Genomic DNA, 22,191 nt, shown 5'->3' with positions numbered 1-22,191 from the left:
TTACTTCCTTCTGTAATAGGTCTAATGTTATCAGGGCTTAATACTTAAAGAGTATTCGGGACAGATAGGCCGTACGTATCAGTGCTGCCTCTTGGCTGTCTCCCTTCTAAAAGAGATTACTAGCTCTTGTTAGAAGTAAAATAATCGCAGGGAATAAACCCAAAAATACAGCTTCTGCAGTGGCGTGTTTCATATTGATTTTGCGAGAGTCTTGATGCCACAGTGGGAATATGATGACACCTTGGTTACAAATTGCATCAAGTGGGAACTTTTTTAATTTAATTTTTATTTTTTTTATAAATTTGAACATGTAAATTCATTGTATAGCCTACATCATAGTACAGTAAGTAGTAAAACTGGTGTTATGTGGGGACTTTTAAGAAGAAAAAAAAAGCAAATTATTACCTTTTATAAATATAGAATTAATTTAATATCGGGTTTTTTTTCCCCTTATGACAATCACGACTGGAGGTCATATGATATTTTATTTAGCACTGCATCACTGAATATACCTATGTTATTATCAACCTTTTCTGGGTTCCTGGTGGAATTTTCCTATAGGTGCTGTTATTTGAGCTATTGTTTCTTGCGAAATGTCAAAATGCAAGTCAGTTTATGCCCTCACTTACGAGCCAGTGATGTCATCAGCCACTACGCTATATGTAAAATGAGAGGCGACGCAATGACGTCATTGTAGCTGGAGAAATCTCATAAAACGGCGTGGGAAGCCTGTCAGGGGACAACACTGCCTGCCTTTGGGGAGTGGAGAAGCACACGCACAGTAAACGCGCAATGATCTGGACCATATTTCTCCTTGTGCAGGCTGTCCTCCTTTACTGTATTCTCGCTCAACGCTCGAGGTAAGTCTTCCACTCTACTATCTGTTTCATTTTTACTTCCTTTTTGTTTACTTCAGTAAATTCACTATTTGTAAACATACTGTAATACTGACCTATTTGTACAAAGCAGGTAAAAGCCTTTTTTATATTGTGATTGGTTTGCATTGTCAGTCATTTTTCCTGTTCTTTGAATATTAGATTTTACACCTGTATCTGTCGGCCAGCATGCCTTCGTCTCATGATGACAGTTCTGACGTGAATTAATGGGTGGTTTAAAAAAAAAAAAAAAAATTAAAATTTTAGCCTAATTCTGAGATTAACAATAAAGGATTTTGATAACAATAACAACAATGAAGGACTTATCACGCGTTTAATCACCCCACCCAAGCAAAACGCATCTGTTTTGTTAGTTTAGTGGGTTGTTCCAAAGCCATTTGACCTCCCACTGAAAGCTGTTTGGAATGTGGTTAAACGGCACTGTTAAAGGTAGAACACTTGTTTCTTTATAGAGAAGTTGAAGCTTTTCAACCTGAGGTTGAGGTCCAGTTGGGTAATTTCAAATGTAAATGTGTATGACGTCTTTAGACATTTTTTTAAGTAATCCTTGTAAATATTGCACAGTACAATATACACATAGAATTAACTTACTGTAACTGATGATTTAATTATTGACTTGACTCATATGTGGTAGTTTGGTTATACAAACTGTGTACTGGGTATACACAACCTGGATTATCAAATATTGATGCAGTCCATTTCACTATAGCGTTGTCTATGAAAAAGTACCTGCATGGGTAATATGAGGTAAACTGATGTTGTTGATAAGATCTAGGTTACATATTTCCTCCTCGTCTTTCATATTGCCATGTCATGAGGAAGTGAGAATCAAGTGTTTACAAGTCTCTGTTTTAATGCAGATCAGGCTCTTTAAAGACATTAACCATATACCTTTTCATTTAGTGTTTGAAAGTCCAACCAAATCACTTAATTTCTTTCTTTTTTTTTTTCTTTTTTTTTTTTAGATCTAAGAGTGATCCACCTTTAGACAAAGGAGTCATTCCATGGTTAGGCCACGCACTTGAATTTGGAAAGGATGCTGCCAAGTTCTTAAATCGAATGAAGATGAAACATGGCAACATTTTCACGGTGAGAACAAGAAAACTGAAGATGATCTTCATTTCTTGAGTTTGCTGGTTTGAGGCTTAAATAAACAGTTTAATTTTTGGTGATAATGACAGAATATTGAGTCCTACAGGGTGCACCATGCTAGAATCAAAAGCAAAAGTCCTTGCCCATTCTTGGGAAGTTTGATAAAGAGAAGTGGGTAAAAAGCAGGTCTGCATTTTGATTCCTAGAATTGAAAATGTAATTTAAATGAAATTTAAGAATGGTGTTATTTGGCCATGTAATATCATATGAAATTGGCTTTTCGCACCATGAAAATCATGGAAATGATTTGCTGATTTTGAATGATCCACTTTATCCTCCTGTGTTAAAACAAAATACCACGTCACAAATTTTTGGACAACTTTTAATTAGCAAATTGAGAACATTCAGAAGATTTTGAACATTTTAAGTCATCAGAAATGCAGGCAACTGTGGTGAAGTTGCTCTCTTAGCCTAAAATATTCCTTAAATGACTTCAAATAGTTAAGTAATAGGATAAATGTTTTCAGTGCTGCAACAAAATGTAATTGCATTTCCACACTTTCAATATTCTATATTTTAATGGACAAGAATCTTGAATGTTGAAAATCCCAAAATTAGGTGATTATTAAGAATTAAGAGCGGTGGATACACATACAAAAGAGTCGAAGAGAGGTGTACACTCAAAGCATTCACAGTATACCTGCGTCACACATGTTCACCTTTGCACTAATGTGTTCATGGCCCACAGGTGCGTGTTGCCGGGCGCTATGTGACTGTGCTGCTGGATCCACATTCATATGATGCAGTCATCAACGACCCTGTTTCCCTGGACTTCACACGCTATGCACAGGTTCTCATGGAAAGGATCTTCACCTTGCGGCTCCCCCATCACCAGCCTGCCAAAGCAAAATCCATGATGAAACAGTATGTCCGTTATTTTATACCACTATCTCCTTTATACCACTGTAAACTGAAAACAAGTATACTGTATCTTCAGTGGTATTTCTGTAGATATGTTCCAGATATTCAGGTCAACACAGTTTTTGTTCAGTTGAAGTACTATAGCTACACCTTTGCAGAATATATGATCCGTAAGTTATGTTACCTTAGGGGTAAAGTAGGTAGAGCTTGTTTCTGATGTATGTGAACAGGTAGGCTTTAACAATGTGTGTGACAGACTTCTTCCGCTATTTTTCACATCATCATCAATTAGAGTGGCATGAATTACAGGATTCCCTCATCCCCTTTAACCTTTGTGTCCTCAGGCACTTCCAGGGGGTGAATCTGTCCTGCCTTAACAGCACTGTGCACAGACACCTGCGGGCTCTGCTGAAAGCTGAGGCGCCTCAGAACCAGACAGACTGGAAAGAGGAGGGACTCTTCAACTTCTCTTACAGCTTACTCTTTAAGTATGGAACTTTTAACTATGTCAAAAGTACCAAGCGTTCATGTCAAAAACCTCGACTAAACAGTTTACACACTAGCCATTCCCATGATCCTCTGTTTGTAAACACAGCAGGAAAAATGTAGGGTGACACACGGGTTCAAACAAATATTTGAGGTCACCCTTCCCGTTTCAGGAAGGGTGATGTGAAACAAATGCATGTAGCTGGCTTTAGTTTTAATTTTTTTTAGAAAATGAGACATCAGAGAGTGCAAACTGTTAACAAGATATCTGGAATGTAAAGTAGAATATGATAGTAAAGTTTATTGTAACTTGGTCACATCCTCCATTAGGAGATGCTGCAAGTTGGGTGGGCCAGTGGAAAATTACCTGTCGCCTTTAAGTGGCTTAAAGCCCACGCAGCCTTTTCAAATGAAAAGGCTATGTGGGCTGGCTATCTTTTCATCAAGAGGGAACAATTCCACAATTCATCACTTGTGGCACCGCTTCTAGTAAAAACCTTTTAACGTTTTTTTTCCCATCTCTCCCTTCCTTTCAGGGCCGGGTACCTCACGCTTTTTGGAGGAGAACAGAACAACAACGGCACAGACCCCTCAAAAGTCTATAAAGAGTACCGGAAATTCGACAGCCTCTTGACCAAAATGGCAAGGGCCACACTAAAACCAGGTAACAGCACACAGAGGCCTCGAGTATGAAAACTATTCCACATCACTTGATCACAGACTTCAATCTGAGATTCAACCCCGGGGTTCTCTGATAGCACTAAATTCCCATTATGAGAAAGAGTGAGTCATGTAAGTCATAAAAATATCTGTCAGTCATGGCACTTGTCTAGTGCAAGTGGAGTTCATCATCATTGCATCGCCCGTGCCTGGTCATGGTGCCTTGTGTATTTACATTTGTCACTGTGTAGGCTAATCTGGTATGACATCATGAGTGGAAGTTCCTTCAGGTTTGTTTCTGGTTGTCATGGTGACTTTTACGTACTTGTGTCTTACGCAGCGTCTAGGAGCCTGACAAATATTGTGAGGACTTTAACGACTCACATTTCGTCATCATGGCAGTGTTCTTCCATCACGGAGTCACAGAGACCCTGATGTCAGTTGATATGGTTGCCCCGCCCCCCAGCCGTCCCATTTTTATACCCACGTGTATCATTGTTTCTGATAGAATCTGCTCCACCCATACAATGTTATGACCTCAGCCATTTACTTGTCCGGTCTTGCCTGTCATACCTGTCTAGTACTGATATTTTGTTCCTATCCAAACTCTTGCACACAAATACATCTGTTTATTTATCTGACATTTGAGTTGTAATCCAAACATTCAGATTTATCTCAGCTGTTTATCTGACATCTGTGACTCACTCACTCACTCAGTGGCATGTATCTGTGTGCGGTTGTGTGTGTGTGGTGTGTGTGTGTGTGTGTGTGTGTGTGTGTGTGTACATGGGTGTGTGTGACAGAGGAGAAGAGGACAGCCCAGAATGTGCGGCAGAGACTTTGGGAGCTTTTGGCTCCAGCAGGTGTGGCTGAGGGTTCGGACTCCAGCCCCTGGCTTCATGGCTACAGACAGCTGCTGCAGCAGGAAGGAGCTGATGAGGAGATGCAGAGGAAGGCCGTCCTGATGCAGCTCTGGGCCACACAGGTGAGCCAGCCCAAAGAGGAAGGGCCTGTTTACAGCACAGGGATTGACGATGATGATGTTTACTGGTGCTAGCAGGAAGTTGAACCTGTACATCATCGACATCTGGTGACAAGTGGTGGCAGTACGCACAGTATAACAGGCGAAAAGGGCAATACATCACTACACAATAGTGAACAACATATTTCATTTCAATGTTTAAGTAGGGACAGATACATAGACATAGAATTTTCTTTAGAAAAAATAGTCTGATGTCACATATCATAACATTTATAGCTAATTTGCAATGTTTGTCACTAGATGGGCTTTTGTTAAAAATGTATTGTTAAAAACAGATATAGAATACAACAGATATAGAATACATACACAAAAGGGCATTATCAACATAAGAAAGATGGAACCAAAGATGTTATTTATAAGTATTCACACAAAAAAAGAGAAAGAAAGAAAAAAGAAAAAGAAAAAATATATAACATCACATCACACAAAAACCAGCAGCTCTCTGGTTTTTGGTATGAAAGTGCAGTACTCCTCTATGGCACATGGGGGTGCTGTTCACCTCTGCATTTAGGTTCACCTCTGCATTCAGGCCTGAAGGCAGGGCTGTAGTGCTCCCGCCACTATTGGATGTTGACTAGACATTTCCTTCCTAAAAACATATAAAATAGGTCATTTTATTGATGTTTTATTTATTTTCTCTCTCACGATTTCACGGGATTTCACCTGTAGCAACCTGTGGATGTAATGGACCTTAAACTTCTATACATAGATTGCAGATAGATCTACATCTCTGTTCATCCTTAAGAAACTCTTTAATCATTATTTTTACATTTGGAAAGACGTGCAGTGTTTATTGCCTATATACTGTAGGTCTTGGTCTTGAATAGGATTTGCCCTGGTCTTTGTCTCGACCCCGTTTGACCTCGTCTTTACTTGAATTTGACTGGACGTGGCCTTGGAGTTGACTTGGGCCTAACTAAAATAGTTTTGACTACAGCCCAGTTTGAAGGGTTTACTGTGGCCTTACTAAGGCCTTATTTGACTAAAACATTGGCCTCACCCGGAAGGCTGCTTACTCAACCTTACTTGGACTTGTCACCGTGTTGCATTTCATTTGATTTTGAGTCATAATTTTTAACTGACTCTGAGTCAAGTTTGTAGTTCCCCTAAATTTTACATTTTAGTGTTGCCTAAGAGAGAGAAGTGATTTCAAGATATTTTAGTATAATATCCTTTGGCAATACTGAGTGTTTTTTAGACACAATTCACACGGTAATAACAATGTGGTAATCACAGTCAATACTGTATTCCATAAATACAAAACTTACTGCCAAATATTCTTATATCTGTGCAAGGTGTCATATATTCAGATCTGCACTACCTTTGCCTAAAGGATACATTGATAATGTCATGACCGTGTGACACATCTTTGGATGGCTGCACAAGCTGTTTTATCATCAGCAATGTTTAGATTTTAGAGTAACCATTTATTAGAGACAGTGATGTTTTTGCTAGATCTCCCAGTCTACTGTGACTTGAGAGGCAGTTTTATGGTAATTTATTAACTATATCACATTCCCACAATGTTCACTGTTTTATGTTTCCACTCCTGGCAGACAGCGTTGTGGTTTGCAGTAAATAAACTAAATAAATTCAATGTCCTGCCCTTGGACACAGGCAGATGGCAGGGGACCTAAGGTTTCCAATGGCTTTCCTTTTTAAGTAAACCATTACAGCGCTGCACTTAGTCAGTGAGAATATCCAGAGCGTGGCTCTTCTGATCCCAGACACATGAAAGGAAACCATTCTTTTTTACCTCGTCAGCACTGTGGTCGTAATGATTCGTTAGGCTTTGTGGTTTAATTGAACTTAAACAGAAACTTGCCCTTTGTTGGAACTGTAACAGAAGACAGATATGAGTGGGTATGAGTGTCATGTTAGGCTCTCATCTCCTATCACATAATTACTACCTGTGCTGTCACTTCAATAAAAAACTGGAGTGAGAGAGCCAACTGTATCATTGTTCTCATGTCAGTCTTCATTTGCTTCCAGGGAAATGTTGGTCCTGCTGCATTTTGGCTCTTGGGCTATTTGTTGACGAACCCAGAGGCCCTGGCAGCCGTGAGGAGGGAATTCAGCAGGATCTCACAGACGGAAATGTCACAGACTCCTCTACCAGACAGGCTGGTGCACACACCTGTGTTTGGTGAGCGCTGGATCCCACTTTGTGTAAAGAGAAGGACTTTTATTGGTAGTAGGGCCGATCTGTCGTTATCAAGATGAGGTAGAAAGAGAAGTTTAAATTCAAGTTTTATTCATTTTTCATACGCACAGCATACATATAGTCCATGCAGTACACAATATTGTGGTTAATCTGGTATAGTGTACAAAAGTGTAGTGTAGTGTACAAAATGACACAACAATACAAAAGAAAAAACAATAAGATTAGAAAGAGAAGGCTACAACCTAGGGCAAAATTAGCAATAATGGAGAGAAAAGCATTCATATCACAATAAAACATACAACGAAATACAAAACAATTCGAGGAATGAGGTATTTACAAGTACAAATTAGCCATGACATACAGCAAAAACAACAGACTGCAAATAATAGATTTAATAGACTGCAAGAATAAGAGTATACAAAAATGTTAAGGATATTATCTAAGTGGTCTTGCTGTTATTGACAAGTTGTGTTCTGCCTTCTCCAGACAGCGCCTTGGAAGAGACACTGAGACTCACTGCTGCCCCCTTCATCACCAGAGAGGTAGTGAAGGAAAAGACCTTGCACATGGCTGATGGCCAGGAGTACCTACTAAGGAAGGGAGACAGAGTGTGTTTGTTCCCCTTCAGCAGCCCTCAAATGGACCCTGAGATTCACCATGAGCCACAGGTTGGTAGTCCTGTCTTGTAAAAGTCATCGTCGTCCCGTTCCCCCGCTCCAGCCAAACTCCACTCTGCTGTAAACAGTAATGGCAGTAATAGTATTAGTGACAAGCTGGAGGCAGACTTTAAGTGTATAGGGAATTAGCGTCTAGATGGTTGTTTATGCAAGGTGGAATCACGCCTACACAAAACTGACCCTGGATTAGCCAGCGAGAGGTTAAACCTAGAACTGTGGACCACTGCGGGATTAGCTGGGCACGGGAACAGAAACACAGCTAATAGGCGTGGGAAGGAAATTACAAGGCTGCATTATACAAATCTGTCCAGCAGGAATTAAGTAACAACACATAACCAGACATTAAATTTAACGAATAAGAGGATTTTCATAGACCATTTGTGTTTGGTTACGTCTGATGTTTGCTGCCTACACATTTGTGTTTCCCCTCCCAGAAATACAAGTACGACCGCTTCCTGAATGAAGATGGATCAGAAAAGAGAGATTTTTATAAAGGAGGGAGGCGGCTGAAATATTACACCATGCCATGGGGCGCCGGGACCAACGGCTGTGTGGGAAAGCAGTTTGCCATCAATATCATCAGACAGTGAGTGTCCTCAGACTATCCTGGGCTTAGTGCAGCGTATAACTTTAAGACAAGGTTAAGACTTTGCTGCTGTTTGTATCTTACACGGAACGGCCTCTCTTAATTCCTGCCTTAATGTTTTATTTCTGTGCGTGTGTGTGTTTGTGTCTACTCTTCAGGTTTGTCTACATGGTGCTTACTTGTTTCGATTTGGAGCTTTGTGACCCAAATGCTCAGATGCCTGAGGTAAATGCCAGTCGCTATGGATTTGGAATGCTACAGCCAGAAGGAGACTTATTCATCCGATATAAACCTAAATGTTCACATTAGGACTTCAAACAAGCAGACAAGCCACACCTAATACTTTTATTTATGCACATTTCAAAATGTTTATAAACTGTCAATATGTCCTTTGTATTTTTGTACTCTATATTTGTATTATACAGTAAAATATTATTTTGTTATTTAACTTTAAATGTAAATAATACATTGTGTATAACCCTGTGTTGTAAATTTTCTTGGGCTTTTTGAGTAAACGAAAAAAAAAAAGAAAGTCAGTCTCCTTCAACATGATTCAAATCCATTACAGCCACACATGTTCTTGTTGGACACACATTACTACTTTGTGATTAAAACAAAAATGACCTGGAGGAAATATGACTAGCACTCACATTGTGCTTGATAGTTTGAGAGTTTTGATAGTTTGATAGTCATTTTCAGGAGCTTTAAAAAGTTTAGCACTTGAGAGTGGTTGTGTATGTTGAATGGAGAGACTGAGTGTAATGAGGGGACTGTCTGTACTGTAAACAGAGCCAACCACGCATCTGTCTCTCTGACACATGCCTGCTGTTTGCAGAGTGAAGCTGAGTGGAAAGTTTAGATTTATGTCATTTGGAAAACAACTGATCACTTACTAGCAAGAGCAGATGCACATTTCCAGGACAAGATCCACCACCACTGACCAAACAAGTTATGTTATTGGTGTAATAAGCTTATATTGCAGCATGACTGTCAGTTCCCACCTTTTGTAGCCTGTGATATCTTGCTAACAGGTGAAGGTACATAATAATGTACAGTATGGTCACAGAGGACACAAGCGTGCCGCTCGCAGGCCCCATGAAGTTTGGCTTTGGTTTAATTGCGTCTCCTAAGTTTTAAATCCTATTGTGTGGATTAATGAGCAACTGTTCCACTGAACCTGACTGTGTTATGGAGACAAGCCAGCCACATTGCCTCTGCCAAGGCGGTGAAATATAACTACTGTTGTATAGACTTGCTGTGATTGAAAGAATGAGATGAGATGTTGTGTTCTTGTCATACTTTGAGTTCTGTATATAAGTTTGTCCTCTGTTAACCCAAACTAAAATCACAATAATACTCCTGTAGAAGTTTGTCCTCTGTTAACCCAGACTAAAATCTCAATAATATTCCTGTGAGGACTTACAGCATGTCTGTGGCACTCAATAGTGGGTTTATGGTGACCATATGGTACTTTATGGTTATTATCTCCTATGGTATCAATATAATATCCCCATCTAGACTTATAGTGTGTCTGTAGAGGTCAATAGTGAGGTTATAGTGGCCTTATCCAGTTAGTCTGAGTTTATAGTGCCAATATTGTACTTCATGGTAAATTGTATCTCCTATGGTATCGCTACTCATATAAAACCCATAATAAATCAATAGGATTTTATGCGTAGTTTCTAGTTTTGCTGCATGCTGTATTTGTATGGTGTCCTTCTGAAATATAGTATAGAAGTGAGATAGTTCTTTTTTGCAAGGGAAGTTAAGACCTATAACCGTATTTCTAGCACACTGCACAACCCGGGATTGTAGTGGACTACAGATGCATCTGTTCTGGCTGCCTGGCTCGTCTGGTAAGGGTTAAACCTCATTGGCTGCGCCGCTGGAGGAAATCAGCCCCTGCAGGATCCCGCTCACAGCCACCGGCCAGCACACGCACAGGACCAGGTAGACGAGAGGTACCGAGAGGATTCACGGCTACTCTCAAAGTCTACTTGTTGATTCGCCTCCTGCTGGGAGGACAGGGCAGCCTGGACGTGATATCTGTGTGATATTACTATTTAAACATGTCGGTACGTGGCACATGATGTCTCCAGCAGCAGCCTCCAACAGAGCTGCGGAGAACTGGACAGGGATAACAAGTTTTAACGCGTTTACTCCTAACATGTTGGTGATGGTTGTCCATATGGTGAATCGGGATATATGGGAGACATGTAAGCATCATATTTCTTCCTTATATTTTTTTTAGGCTTTAGGTTTGCTATTTCATTGGATATTTAGGGCTGTGTACTTGGTTTCAGTTGGCTATTTCATGTCTTGTCTCTGTTTGGCGTAATGGGCCGTCATTAAGCCTCACTAGTTTGATTGTCAGCTCCTATAATATGATCTTAGGTCTAATTGTATATTTACACAAAATGCAATTTTGTTATAAGATATATAATTCAGACTTAGATATTAATTATTAAATTAATTATTATTTAAGTATTATTAACTTTAGCATATTTAACTGAGTTAAAATTGACTTCTCTATATCGATCTGAATATTATTAGTATTCGCCTCAGCTTATGTAAATATAATACGTGGCCATGTGCTTGTCAGGGCAGTTTACGTGTCGGACCGGTTGTAGGGGTTGTGCTCATGTATTATGGGCTCTAAACTTGTTAATCGGTGTTAGTAGCTATTAGTATTAGTACTATTAGCGTCGTATCTCCTCAGAGAACAGTTCGGGAACATATTTAAATGTCTGATTCACACCTACGCTGCACATGGATTGCGACTGGTCGCTGTCCCACTCAAACTGAAACATTTCAGCACCAAAGGAAGTGAACAGCGACAAACCCTACTGGTGTGCAGACTGACAGATAGGCGTTTCAGCACTGGACAGCGCTCACAAGTGGAGCCGAGTTTATCATTGCCCCGGCTCCCCACCCCCACCCCCACCCTTGTCAGCAAGAAAAGCGGCTGTGCGTCTCAAAGCTGATTAAAATATTTATTTGGTTCTCTGATGAGTGGATAAACTACCTGACATTGCTAGTGTAGGACACCGACAGTGGCCGTTTTACAGCGCCTAAATAATTGTTATTGCTCTTTTTTTTTTAATTACAGCCACAGGAAAACAGGACGGACCCTGATGCGGTCTTCTACTGGACCATGTCTTCTTAATCTAACAGACTGTATCTTCCAGTCTTCTCAAGTGACGGAGTGTCTTGAGTGAAGATGATTAAAGTGGGGTCTCGGTCGGCCACCTCGCTGCCTCCGGATGCGGTGGACATCATCCGGAGCAAGTCCCACTCCCGCCGAGTGAGACTCAACGTCGGGGGCCTCCTGCACGAAGTCCTGTGGAGGACGCTGGACAGGCTCCCCCGTACAAGACTGGGCAAACTGAGAGACTGCAACACCCACGACTCTATCATGGAGATATGTGACGACTACAACTTGAATGAGAATGAGTATTTCTTCGACAGACACCCCGGCGCCTTCACGTCCATCCTAAACTTCTACCGCACGGGCAAGTTGCACATGATGGAGGAAATGTGCGCCCTTTCATTTAGTCAAGAGCTGGACTTCTGGGGCATCGACGAGATCTACCTGGAGTCGTGCTGCCAGGCCAGGTACCACCAGAAAAAGGAGCAGATGAACGAAGAGCTCAAACGGGAGGCCGAGAACATGAGAGACAGGGAGGGCGAGGAGTTTGATACCACATGTTGTTCCGAAAAGAGGAAGAAACTCTGGGACCTCTTGGAAAAGCCAAGCTCTTCATTTGCTGCCAAGGTAGAGTCAGCACTTCTCTTCACCCTGCTCTTCTTAATGCCACTCTGCCAGGGCTGATCAAGTGAAAGTAGTAGGTAACCTGACCTAGTTTAGCAATGGATCCAAGCCAACAGGCCTACACTAGTTTAATACACTTTTAATAATGACTTCTCCATAAAGAAGGTGAAGGTTGCTCAGTAAATTGGGGTCGTTCATGTAGTGTGATGATGATATGAATGAATAGGATTTATATTTAGAAAAAAGCTAGAGACAAAGAGAGAAATAGAAGACATAAAGAGAAAAAAAAGAGGCAGACAAATCCAGTTTGACATCCCGAGGTTAGCATAAATCTCTCTGTGAGACTGGCTTGATCTGATGCCTGACTTCCTTTTAACCTGAACCAGTGCTTTTAATCTGTCACTTTCAGCAGCTGGAGTACAGGAGGGAGAAAGAGTAAGAGAAAGAGAGAGAGAGGGAGAGGCCTAGTCTTCTTCTGTGCCATTACTTAGTTTAGTTTTACTCAGAGGTGAACATCAAAGCTTTCTACAAAGTTCGGCATATTAGTCAATGCAAATTGAATTGTGTGACTTTGAAAGTTGTTCCACTTTAATCATTAATCTTAACTAGTTGTAGTTTCCTGAGAGAAACAAACAAAAGCAATTGGGTGCTGTCCTGCTGGCGAGTCAGTTAAAACCAGCTTGTTGTTGGTACCTTTTTAGACGAATACAAGACAACCTTCATTATCTGCCTCTATTGGTTTCAGAGGCCTCAATTTCCAAGAACAGTGTAGTATGCAGGTCTCTTGGGGTGATTATGGAGTGTTGTTTGTTTGTTGTTTGTTGGCAAAAACAGCGAAGATGGAGAGCCATGTGTATTGTTAGAGTTTGATCCCATGTCAGGACTGCAAGAAACACTACTTCACATGATATATATTTTTACATCATTGCACAATGCCCCCCTATTTTCAACAGTCACCCCCTCTTTGCTTCATTAGCCTCCCTCCCCACTTCTGCCTCATTTCCAGCCCTGTATTCCATCATCGCTCTCATTAATGGGCTCATAGCTCACACTCCTGGAAGAGTACTTCATTTGGCTGGATCAATGGATGTAGTCATGTTAACAGCATTTTAAGTGAAGTGACTTCACAAGTGTGTGACTACCAGGCCAATATTCAATTAAAATGATAAATAACTACCCAATAGCATATTGCCAATACAACAACTGTTTTGGGATTCTGCATAAGAGATGCTGCCCTCTCCAGCCACTCTCCATTTGCTAAAGAAGCTGAGAAAGAAGAGTTCAACATATTCTGTATAAGCAACATATTCTCTGTATAGCAGAGAGAGTGTCAAGATTTTTTTCTGGATCTAGCTTGAAATTATATTTTCACCATGTGTCAGCGGCACACCACAGTTTAAAATGCCTGAAGATATATTCGTCACATTTGCGTGCACAGAAATATATTGGGAAGACAGGAGGCCTTCCCTGTGGAATAGCATACAATATGATGTGAATCTATAGTCAGCTCTGCTGCCATTTACACAGCTCACAGGACTGGGAAGTGAGAAGAGAGGTCAGGAGCACCACCAAACATTAATGGTGCTTTCCTTGCGACAATGTTTACATTGCAAATTCATAATGAGTTCATGACACGGTTCATGGCACAATCATAAATGAACAATCAGTATTTACAACGGCTTAATTTTGCATTTATGCATTATTTTGTAACATGATTACACAGCAGTTTTCAAAACAAGTCACCGTAAATAATACAATTTTCAGCCTTTACATTCATTCCATAAATCACGTGTTACCCTTGGCTGATCCCTGGCCTCTTCTGTGCTATTCTGTTTGAATGATGGATTTTATTTGTCCAATAGAAAAATAGGAGCACCATTCATTTCCCCATCCAATTGCTCCATCTGCATACAAGCTGTGGTCCTCAGCTGAATACACATGAGCTGTACATACTGTACAGTGTGCATATTAAGGGGCTCACAAACTTTTGAATGCAGGCCGGGGGAGGGCTGGGGTCACTTACTGGTTTGATAAATAGGGCCCTTCCCTCGTGGTTTCCTTTGCCAATGAGACAGAGAACAGTAAAAATGTCACAGTGAGGTTTAATGGCAGCCATTAGATGCAGCCTTGTTTTCTGAAGCTTAATTGAAGGGTGGCATCGGTAAAATAGCTTGTTCCCAAACACAGATTCCACCTCATTTATTTTTCAGTGCTGATGAATTTTTAATTGCACATTAATAACGCTTGACTTTGTGCCGCAGAGAGAAGGTGCAATCCAGAATATCTATAGCTCCAGATGTCACCTCATGCTGGGCCTCTTGGAGTTATAACCTCCCCAAAATACGCATAGGCACCACAGCACTCTGAGACAAGCCATTTCTCATAGTCAAAGCAGCACGGTGAAGGACACCATGTCTGCAGCCCTTGATAGTCTGTCTTTCTGCTTGGGAGTGCTGATGTGCTAGCAAGTGGATTTAGACCCACTTGAGTCTGCATTTCTACTACCGGTCTGCCCACTAAATTATTTACCATAACAATACGGACTCCTGGAAACACAAGCAAAACTTGGAGGTAATCAGTTCATCCATAAATGATGAGCTCTTGTTAATACAGAGCAGCACATGTCGAATGCCTATGGTGTCATTGTGAGAGTGTGTGTGGTAGGTGGGCCCAGTGGGAGGGAAGGGCAAGTAGGTTGTGAATGAAGACCAGCCTATGTAATACAGCATGTCTCAGCATGCCTCTGTTGCTCAATTCTCCCTAAGCCAGTTGGCTCTCAGAGGGATCATCGACGCCCTATTAGTCACTCTCACGACAGGATGGCATTAGAGCGTCATCAGTGTAAACTGTAAAGCTGTCTTTATTTAAACATGCGACTCTCACTGAATGTTCATTTCACAAAAATGTGATGCTGCAGTGTAACAGGTCACCTTTCATAGAGTTAGTAGAGTTAGTTAGTTCTTATGAAGTTATTACTTTTAATAACTTTTATTAATATTTGTATAAACAAATTTATTACAAATTTATTACAAATTTATTACATAAGTTATCATAACCTATTACCAGAATATCCTAAGAAATATTAAGCATACTATACACAGTCAAGACAACCACAACCTAGATAAAATGAATTTTTTTTTGAGTTGGTTAGATATTAATTAATTAAAACAAAATCTTAATTCTTTTAATGCATTGGTTTAGTGTCAATGTTTTAAGTAGAGCAAATCAGGTTCAGATTGTTAAGTTTCATGGAGGCTATAGAATAATGGTGACACACACAGCTCCACAGACATTTTTGACACTTTTACACTCTGTCATTGTGCAAATTTGAACTCCCATCTTCTAAAAGAAGGTCCAGAACAGGATGCTGAGCTATGAAAACTGACACTTAGTTCTTTTGCCTTGGCAGAGCCTAGCTGCACTAATTGCATGGCAGCCTCTTTTCTCAGTTAGCGGTAGACAGCCATGACTTGAGGCAGTCTACTGCACTTTTTACCGCATATCAGATATGCCCGATCGACTTTGTTGTGTGTGAAGTTTGAGATCACTCTCCACTCAACTGAAGTCCCCGGCTACGTTCCCTGTGCGGCGTCAGAACGGAGCAGTCCGCTGTGTTGTGTTACCTGCTGCGGATTCACCCAGCGCGGCCTGGCAGCTGAATTGTTTTAAGACTGGGAGGAAATCGATGACAAAGACATTAAGATGTAAGGCAAGCTGGGTCGAGTGAGGACACACCCCAGCCGGCCATTAGAGTAGGACTAAGAAGTGTGAGTTCCCAAGGAGCGCTGGCTGCAGATATTTCTACATGAGGGAGTGCTGCCACTCATGCTAACCTCTGTGCCTCTCACAGAGAGCGCAGTGGGACCACAGCAGACACTACTACTTCATGGTCTCTCTTGTTGTTTTCAGCTGTGGCTCCAAGTAATAGGGCAGAGACTTTCCTCTGTCTCTGTCTGTCTTTGTCCCCCTCCACCCCCCACCCCCCTCTCTCTTTCTCTCTGTTTGTGTATGTGTGTATGCTAATAACCAGGCTTGTGACTATCCAACAGGGCACATTGTTTTAGGAGCTGTTTTCAAGGGTTGTTGCTGGGTGACAGTGGCTCTTCCGTTGTGCTTAGGTGCTCTTTGAATGGCTATAAATCAATGGCACACAGTTCCTCTGCTGCCAGACTGATTGCAATGCCATATATCTCCAAGTGGGCTTACACAGAGTCTGGGGGACTGTTTGGCAAATTGACAGAGGGAATCGAGCCCCCCCCCAACCCCCCCCACCCCCTTCTCTCTCTCTCTCTCTCTCTCTCTTATCATCTCATCTGCCTCCTCTGTTCCCCCAATATTGTACTCCCTCCTCTGACTAGTCAAATCCAAAGAACCTAATCACCCATTAAGACAAAAAATATCACAATGAGGTTTGTAATTACAGATATAAAATACAATACTGTCTTTCATACACGTGTGTACCCCCAAGTCCTGCATGTAAAAGTAAACCAATATAAATAACAAAATAACAACCATCCTCATATTCTATGATACTGTATCATAGAGAACTCTCATTGTTTAGTCTGTTAGTATGTTTTGCTAATGTTTTTTTAAATTTTTTTATTAAGAGCATGTCTTTCTTTTTTAGCTTTCAGTAGCCAGCTCTCACACCTACCTTCTACACAAATATGGATCTAAGTGTTTTCTACTCCTTCTCTTTGAGTGTATGTTAATTAACCCTATTAAGAAATACAAATACACAGAGTGAGACACAAAGGCAACATAAAGCTTCAATCTGCAAGACCGATACATGCAGGCCATCCCGGTTCTTGCAGTTACAACGAACTTGTTAGCAGTGCTACCAGTGTTTTCATGCCTGCTGACATTACAAACTTACTAGTTTTTACCAGTTTGCAGTCTGTTGGCAGCAGAAACAGACAAATATGTAATAGTTGACATGATGACAGATTGGCAAAAATACAAAACAAATATTTAGATTTGTCTAACCAATGCTCTAAAAATATGTGGGTTGGATAGCAAATTTCAAGCATGTTTTCCTGTTTTTTTTTGCTGAGCCTCCCTATTTGTATCTATAGCATCAATTTACTGCATTTTTGGGCTGCATTTGAAATATATTACTGTTGTGCAACGGCAACCACACAGCCCCTAAAGAAGTTCTTCAACAAACAGACATGGCATATTAGCATTATTGATTTATAACACGTCTTTGATGCTGTTTGATCAATGTGTGGAAACACATGGATGGAAATTCACCGTAGGAAATAAAAAGTCCCATCAGAGTGGCTGCTAATCAATAGAGAAAATCTGCCTGTCTGTGAACTGCTGTGATGAGGATTAAATTGTTTGTGTTGTTGCCAGTGTGTGTTCCATATGTGTCATATTTGCTAAGCCTGAATGATCTCTCCGAGACTTCAAAGACTTGTCTTGCAATCAGAGCTTCAAACTGCAGAGGCGGAGCCATGTGAGTCTACTATACATTTGACAAATGGACTTTCAGATGCATGCTTGTGACCTTTTCATTAACCTCCTACTGAAAACTATCTTTTGACTATTTGACATATTGATATCCTAAAGAAATGTGCTGTTAATGTGTAGTAATTGAGGTCTTACCCAGGGGCTGCTGTTCCTTTTCTTCAGAAACTACCAGTGAACATTGTTTCCAAGGACAGGACTCGGTTCCTGTGGTCTATAAATGACTTCCTTCATTGATGGAGGTGCTGTGTTACCCGTCTTGGCAGCCTGCTCACTTTGCCTGCAAATGTCTGGTCCTGCTGGACCTTCTTTCCTTTTGACAAAGTATTTGCCTACGTAAATGACCCCATGCACAACTGGTTATACATTATTTGATTTGCTGTATCTGGTTGTTAATTGATTAATAGATTTTGCATATCACCGCTATTGGGTGAAAACCTTAATCTCCAAAATGTCAATGTTTCAGGAACTAAGAAAAACATCCTTGTTTGCTTTATAGAGTATATCCAGTGGGGTTTTCAAAGGTTTACATGAGACCAAGGGTTGGATATTTTTTTCAATCCATAGAGGAGCAGGAATCCTTCAAATGACATTACAAAATGTCAAAAAAAAAGGTTACGAGGTTTTGACATGTTTTGATATGACTGATAAAGGATAATATAAACTGTATTGCAAAAAATGTTAAATTCAATCATTAGACTGTCTTTAATTAGAAATCATTGTCTTTGGCACAGTGTTTCACTGTTTGCATTTTGAGTCCCAATTTCTCAATCATAGTGGTATATCACACTGGTATAGGCTTTGCTTGGAAACACATTAATCTAATTGTACAGATAGACTTCCAATTCTGAATTTCAGTCTACTTAATAGATGGCCTGGTTTCTGGATGTGGACTGTTTGGTAGCTTTAAGCTTTGAAGTGTCCATTGGCTAAATATTGTGAGGTCTGGGCTGGTGTAATGACAATGACAATCATTAACTCATCAATCCATTTTACCAGAGGTGAAGATAGTTCCTTTCTGTGTGCAACAGCCTACTAGTTGCAGTTTGACCCATATGGTTTCAGGAAGGAGCAGACAACTGTGACTCTCTGGAGCCTTCCATTTGCCCTACGGTTTCCATGGAGAGAGGTGATCTAGCACGCTACATTAGCTTATCGCTTAAGCCAGCTGAGGCAACACTCTATACTACACACACACACACACCCAAATACACACATACACACACTCACACACATTCATACTGTACAGCATCACTCTTTGACAGACCTACCGAATCCACACTTTATATTTAGTACAATGCCTTATCCAAGTTTTTTAATATTCCTACATGGGCGCACCTGTCTTCAATGAAGCTGACATTTAAAAAGGTGAGAGGTCAAGCGTGAGGGGATGGAGACACGGCTACTTTGCTGCAGACCCTCATTCATTATTCAGACGGGCCTGTCAGCTGAGAGAACCATCACTCAGCCAGACGTACAGTGGTGTGGGGCAGAGCAGTCACCCGCAGTGAGCTCAGTAAAACAGAAGTTTCCAGAGACTTAGACATTGGAACCTGAAGCTATTGCGTGCTAAAATGACTTCTTAAGCTACAATTGCACACCGCACCAAGGTTTCCATCACTCAACCAACAGTATGAGACTGAGAGGGTCAGTTAGCAGCCAATCGTATACTGACATGCATGATTAAATAATGAAACAAAAATTCTGTAGTCAGTCCAACACGTTTTCTGAAAGCCAATACATATTCTTTGGGGCCTCAATCTATGTAATCCACCTCCAGGCTGTTACAGTATCTTCACTGACTGACGTTGCTCTCTGACGTTGCACTTTGGCTTGGGGACTTGGGTTTGGCTTCTTACCCAAACCCAAGTGCTTGTCATCAGTCGGTGACAGTAGAACAAAAAGATGGCTAATGCATTTTTAACCAGCCAACACCTCATTCAGGCTCACTTAGCTGTCAAGCAAATACTTAAAGGAAGACAATGCTATGACACCTTAACTAAGGAAGTTTAGAGCTACGTCCTTTGTTTGGCTACAGTACCAAGGCTCAACTGATTTTACTAGACATTATACTTACATCAAATCCTAAACCATAATATCCTCTCTGGTCATTTGATATGTTAGAAGAAGAAAGCTCGGTCACATTTGAAACCCAAGGTAGCTGTTTCCAGGGTGAAAAGATAAATAGCATGCAGGTTATTCTAAAGATTGTTTCAAGGATAGCAGTATTCTCTCAAATGAAATCAATGGAAAATGTAACATCCCTGCTATTTCATTATTGTGTTGGGCAGAAAGCTCTTTTTGAATGATTGAGCATGGCACTATTCTCAGAGAAGGAAAAAATGTGACAAAATGCAATCTACTACTTCACTTTCATGGTGTAATGCATGAGCAGAGTGCCTCTTTTGAATAATGGTTCCACGTCTCCTTTAGGTTTCCCACTTGAGCTGGAGCTGGTCACATGATACATTGGGGTAGATAAGGTTCAGTAGACACATATTGAAATCAGCCCGTGTTTCTTCCTTCTAGGTCCATTACCTTGTTGTTGTGTGCCCCTGTCCCTGTTGTCATGCTGTGAGGTATACTGTTAAAAGGAAGTGTTCTGAAACCGAAATTATGGTGGCCGCCAACTGGAGAGTGAAAACTCCACTGTTGGAGGTCTTTACCTACAGTACAGACTATACCAAAATTGTTTTTAGAAATACAGATGGAGCACTGAGAGAAACTGATTGCTTTGTAACAACTTTCAGAGGTTCAGACCACAGCCTTCCCTGCATGGAGGGTTGAGTTTTACTCCACCCCTATAGCGTCCCATTGTGTATTTTTCATGGCAAATCTCACGTTTATCATATTTACATTTAGTATGTCAACATGGATTTACGTGCAGTCATCCTGCAAACACAAGTCCTCAGCCTGATTACTCTGTTTCCTTGGATTAAAAATCCGATCATGGTATTTCAAGTCCCTCTTTTGTAACAAGGTAGGAGCGCTCGCTGTTACGGCGGCTGCCAGCCTGTGGAACAGTAATTACCTGAACTTGATACAGAACCCAACACCTGAAAGCTCCATGGACGAACAGTCAACAACAGGGTTCAATTAACACAAGATCACCTCCAGTCTCCACGCTGTGGGTCATCATGTCTGCCATGGTAGACAGGTTGAATTAAAGAAAGCCTCAAGTTACACTTGTTGTGAGCATATCACCTTGCATCTTTTTGATGGGGTCGATGCTGGGGATTCATGTGTAAGTATGAAACTGCAGCAAACAAAGTAGACTTCATTTAACGGCTTTATCTGCTGATCATTAATTTGGTTCCTAAATAAACTGATATAAATATAAAGAGGAATCTGGAATTAGAATAAAAAAAGAGAGGCTCTACACATATGTGACTGGAGTAAAACATGTTACAGCAGGAATAGAGGCAGATGGATGAGAGAGTTACCCACTGTTTTCCAGACTGGACTCATTCAATAGCCTCAGCTCTTGAGCAAATACAGAGAGAACAAAAAGCCAGCAGTAAGCAAACACAGAAGGTATGTCGCCACCTCTAAATCCCATCATCTGTGCCTCTCATTTTACAACTCAAACTGAGAGAGAGTTGTGTTTATTCATGTATAGAAAAGAAAACCCAGCAAAGCTTCCAGCTGTGTGATCAGCACACGTTTCATGTTCGCAAAATGTACTGCACAAATAACTCCTTGATCCTCTGCAAAGGGAGGAAGTGCAGTTAATCAAGCCTTAAATGGGGCTTGTGATGGTTGGTTTTTGAGGCAAGTCCCGATATGCTTAATGATGCTGCTGAGGTTGGCTTGGTTTGAGGGGGAGTGAGGTCAGAGGTTTTCCCTGATAAGGCCGGGATGGAGGAGATGGGGTCTTGCTTCCTCTTTGTTTCAAACCTCATTGATCTACTGGCTCTCTGGTCGCCTGTATGGACCCAAGAAGAACAGGTGTTGCATTAGGGATCAGTCTGTGTTAGCAGAACCTGGCTGCTGAGAGAGAAGCAGTCATGGGGAGTTCAGTTCGATTTCTGGATCAATGTGTCCGCCTACTCTCTTTAATTCTTATGGGACAGAATAACTCATTCAAACAAAGTCAGTCAATAATGACAAAGAGTAGGGAAAAACATGAAAAGTAAAGCGAGTACGTGCTTTTTCTGTAATATTTGCTGTTTTCTGTATGAAAGACGAGAATCCACGTGAATCTACTGAGGAAACTCAGACGTTGAGGTCTTTTCAACAGCGATTCTCTGAGCCACTATCCCCTGAGGGGCTGTGGTGTATTATTAATGATGCGTGTACTAAGAGATTTAGAAGGACCGCGCGGGAGAGGTGTGGTGGTAAATATTACACTGGGTGTTGCTCATCCTAATGAGGCACAGCCTGCGAGGAATGATGAAGCCACCTTTGTGTGACAGCCCAGCAC

The 22,191-nt window shown here is 41.0% G+C and overlaps 2 protein-coding genes across 3 annotated transcripts in view; both read left to right on the top strand.

Moving 5' to 3' along the window:
• Positions 1-736: 736 nt before the first annotated feature.
• On the top strand, positions 737-9,880 carry LOC139932164 (prostacyclin synthase-like). 2 transcript variants are annotated; one of them, XM_071925862.2, is made up of 10 exons: positions 740-860; positions 1,862-1,985; positions 2,737-2,912; positions 3,254-3,397; positions 3,932-4,059; positions 4,859-5,040; positions 7,090-7,243; positions 7,748-7,929; positions 8,373-8,524; positions 8,683-9,880. In XM_071925862.2, the coding sequence occupies exons 1-10, from the start codon at positions 793-795 to the stop codon at positions 8,831-8,833; spliced, it is 1,461 nt and encodes a 486-aa protein (XP_071781963.2). In that variant the 5' UTR covers positions 740-792; the 3' UTR covers positions 8,834-9,880. The 2 variants fall into 2 exon arrangements, with proteins under 2 accessions (XP_078139503.1, XP_071781963.2); XM_078283377.1 differs by lacking the exon at positions 8,373-8,524 and having other exon boundaries at positions 737-860.
• Positions 9,881-11,478: 1,598 nt separating this feature from the next.
• LOC139932174 (potassium voltage-gated channel subfamily B member 1-like) overlaps positions 11,479-22,191 on the top strand; it is a 31,655-nt gene continuing 20,942 nt past the window's right edge. Inside the window, exons 1-2 of the mRNA XM_071925875.2 lie at positions 11,479-11,491; positions 11,740-12,299. Coding sequence (XP_071781976.1) covers positions 11,745-12,299 — 555 coding nt within the window. The 5' untranslated portion in view covers positions 11,479-11,491; positions 11,740-11,744. The remainder of the gene's footprint in view (positions 11,492-11,739; positions 12,300-22,191) is intronic.

This window comes from Centroberyx gerrardi, chromosome 5, assembly GCF_048128805.1.
Source record: "Centroberyx gerrardi isolate f3 chromosome 5, fCenGer3.hap1.cur.20231027, whole genome shotgun sequence".
NCBI lineage: Eukaryota > Metazoa > Chordata > Actinopteri > Beryciformes > Berycidae > Centroberyx > Centroberyx gerrardi.
The sequence above is the reverse complement of the archived record's forward strand: the minus strand, read 5'-3'. Positions and strand labels throughout refer to the sequence as shown.

Coding starts and splice junctions, on each gene's coding strand:
- LOC139932164 (XM_071925862.2), top strand. CDS start 793: ATGATCTGGACCATATTTCTCCTTGTGCAGGCTGTCCTCCTTTACTGT. Junction 1,986..2,736: donor AACATGGCAACATTTTCACG/GTGAGAACAAGA, acceptor CATGGCCCACAG/GTGCGTGTTGCCGGGCGCTA. Junction 8,525..8,682: donor GCCATCAATATCATCAGACA/GTGAGTGTCCTC, acceptor TCTACTCTTCAG/GTTTGTCTACATGGTGCTTA.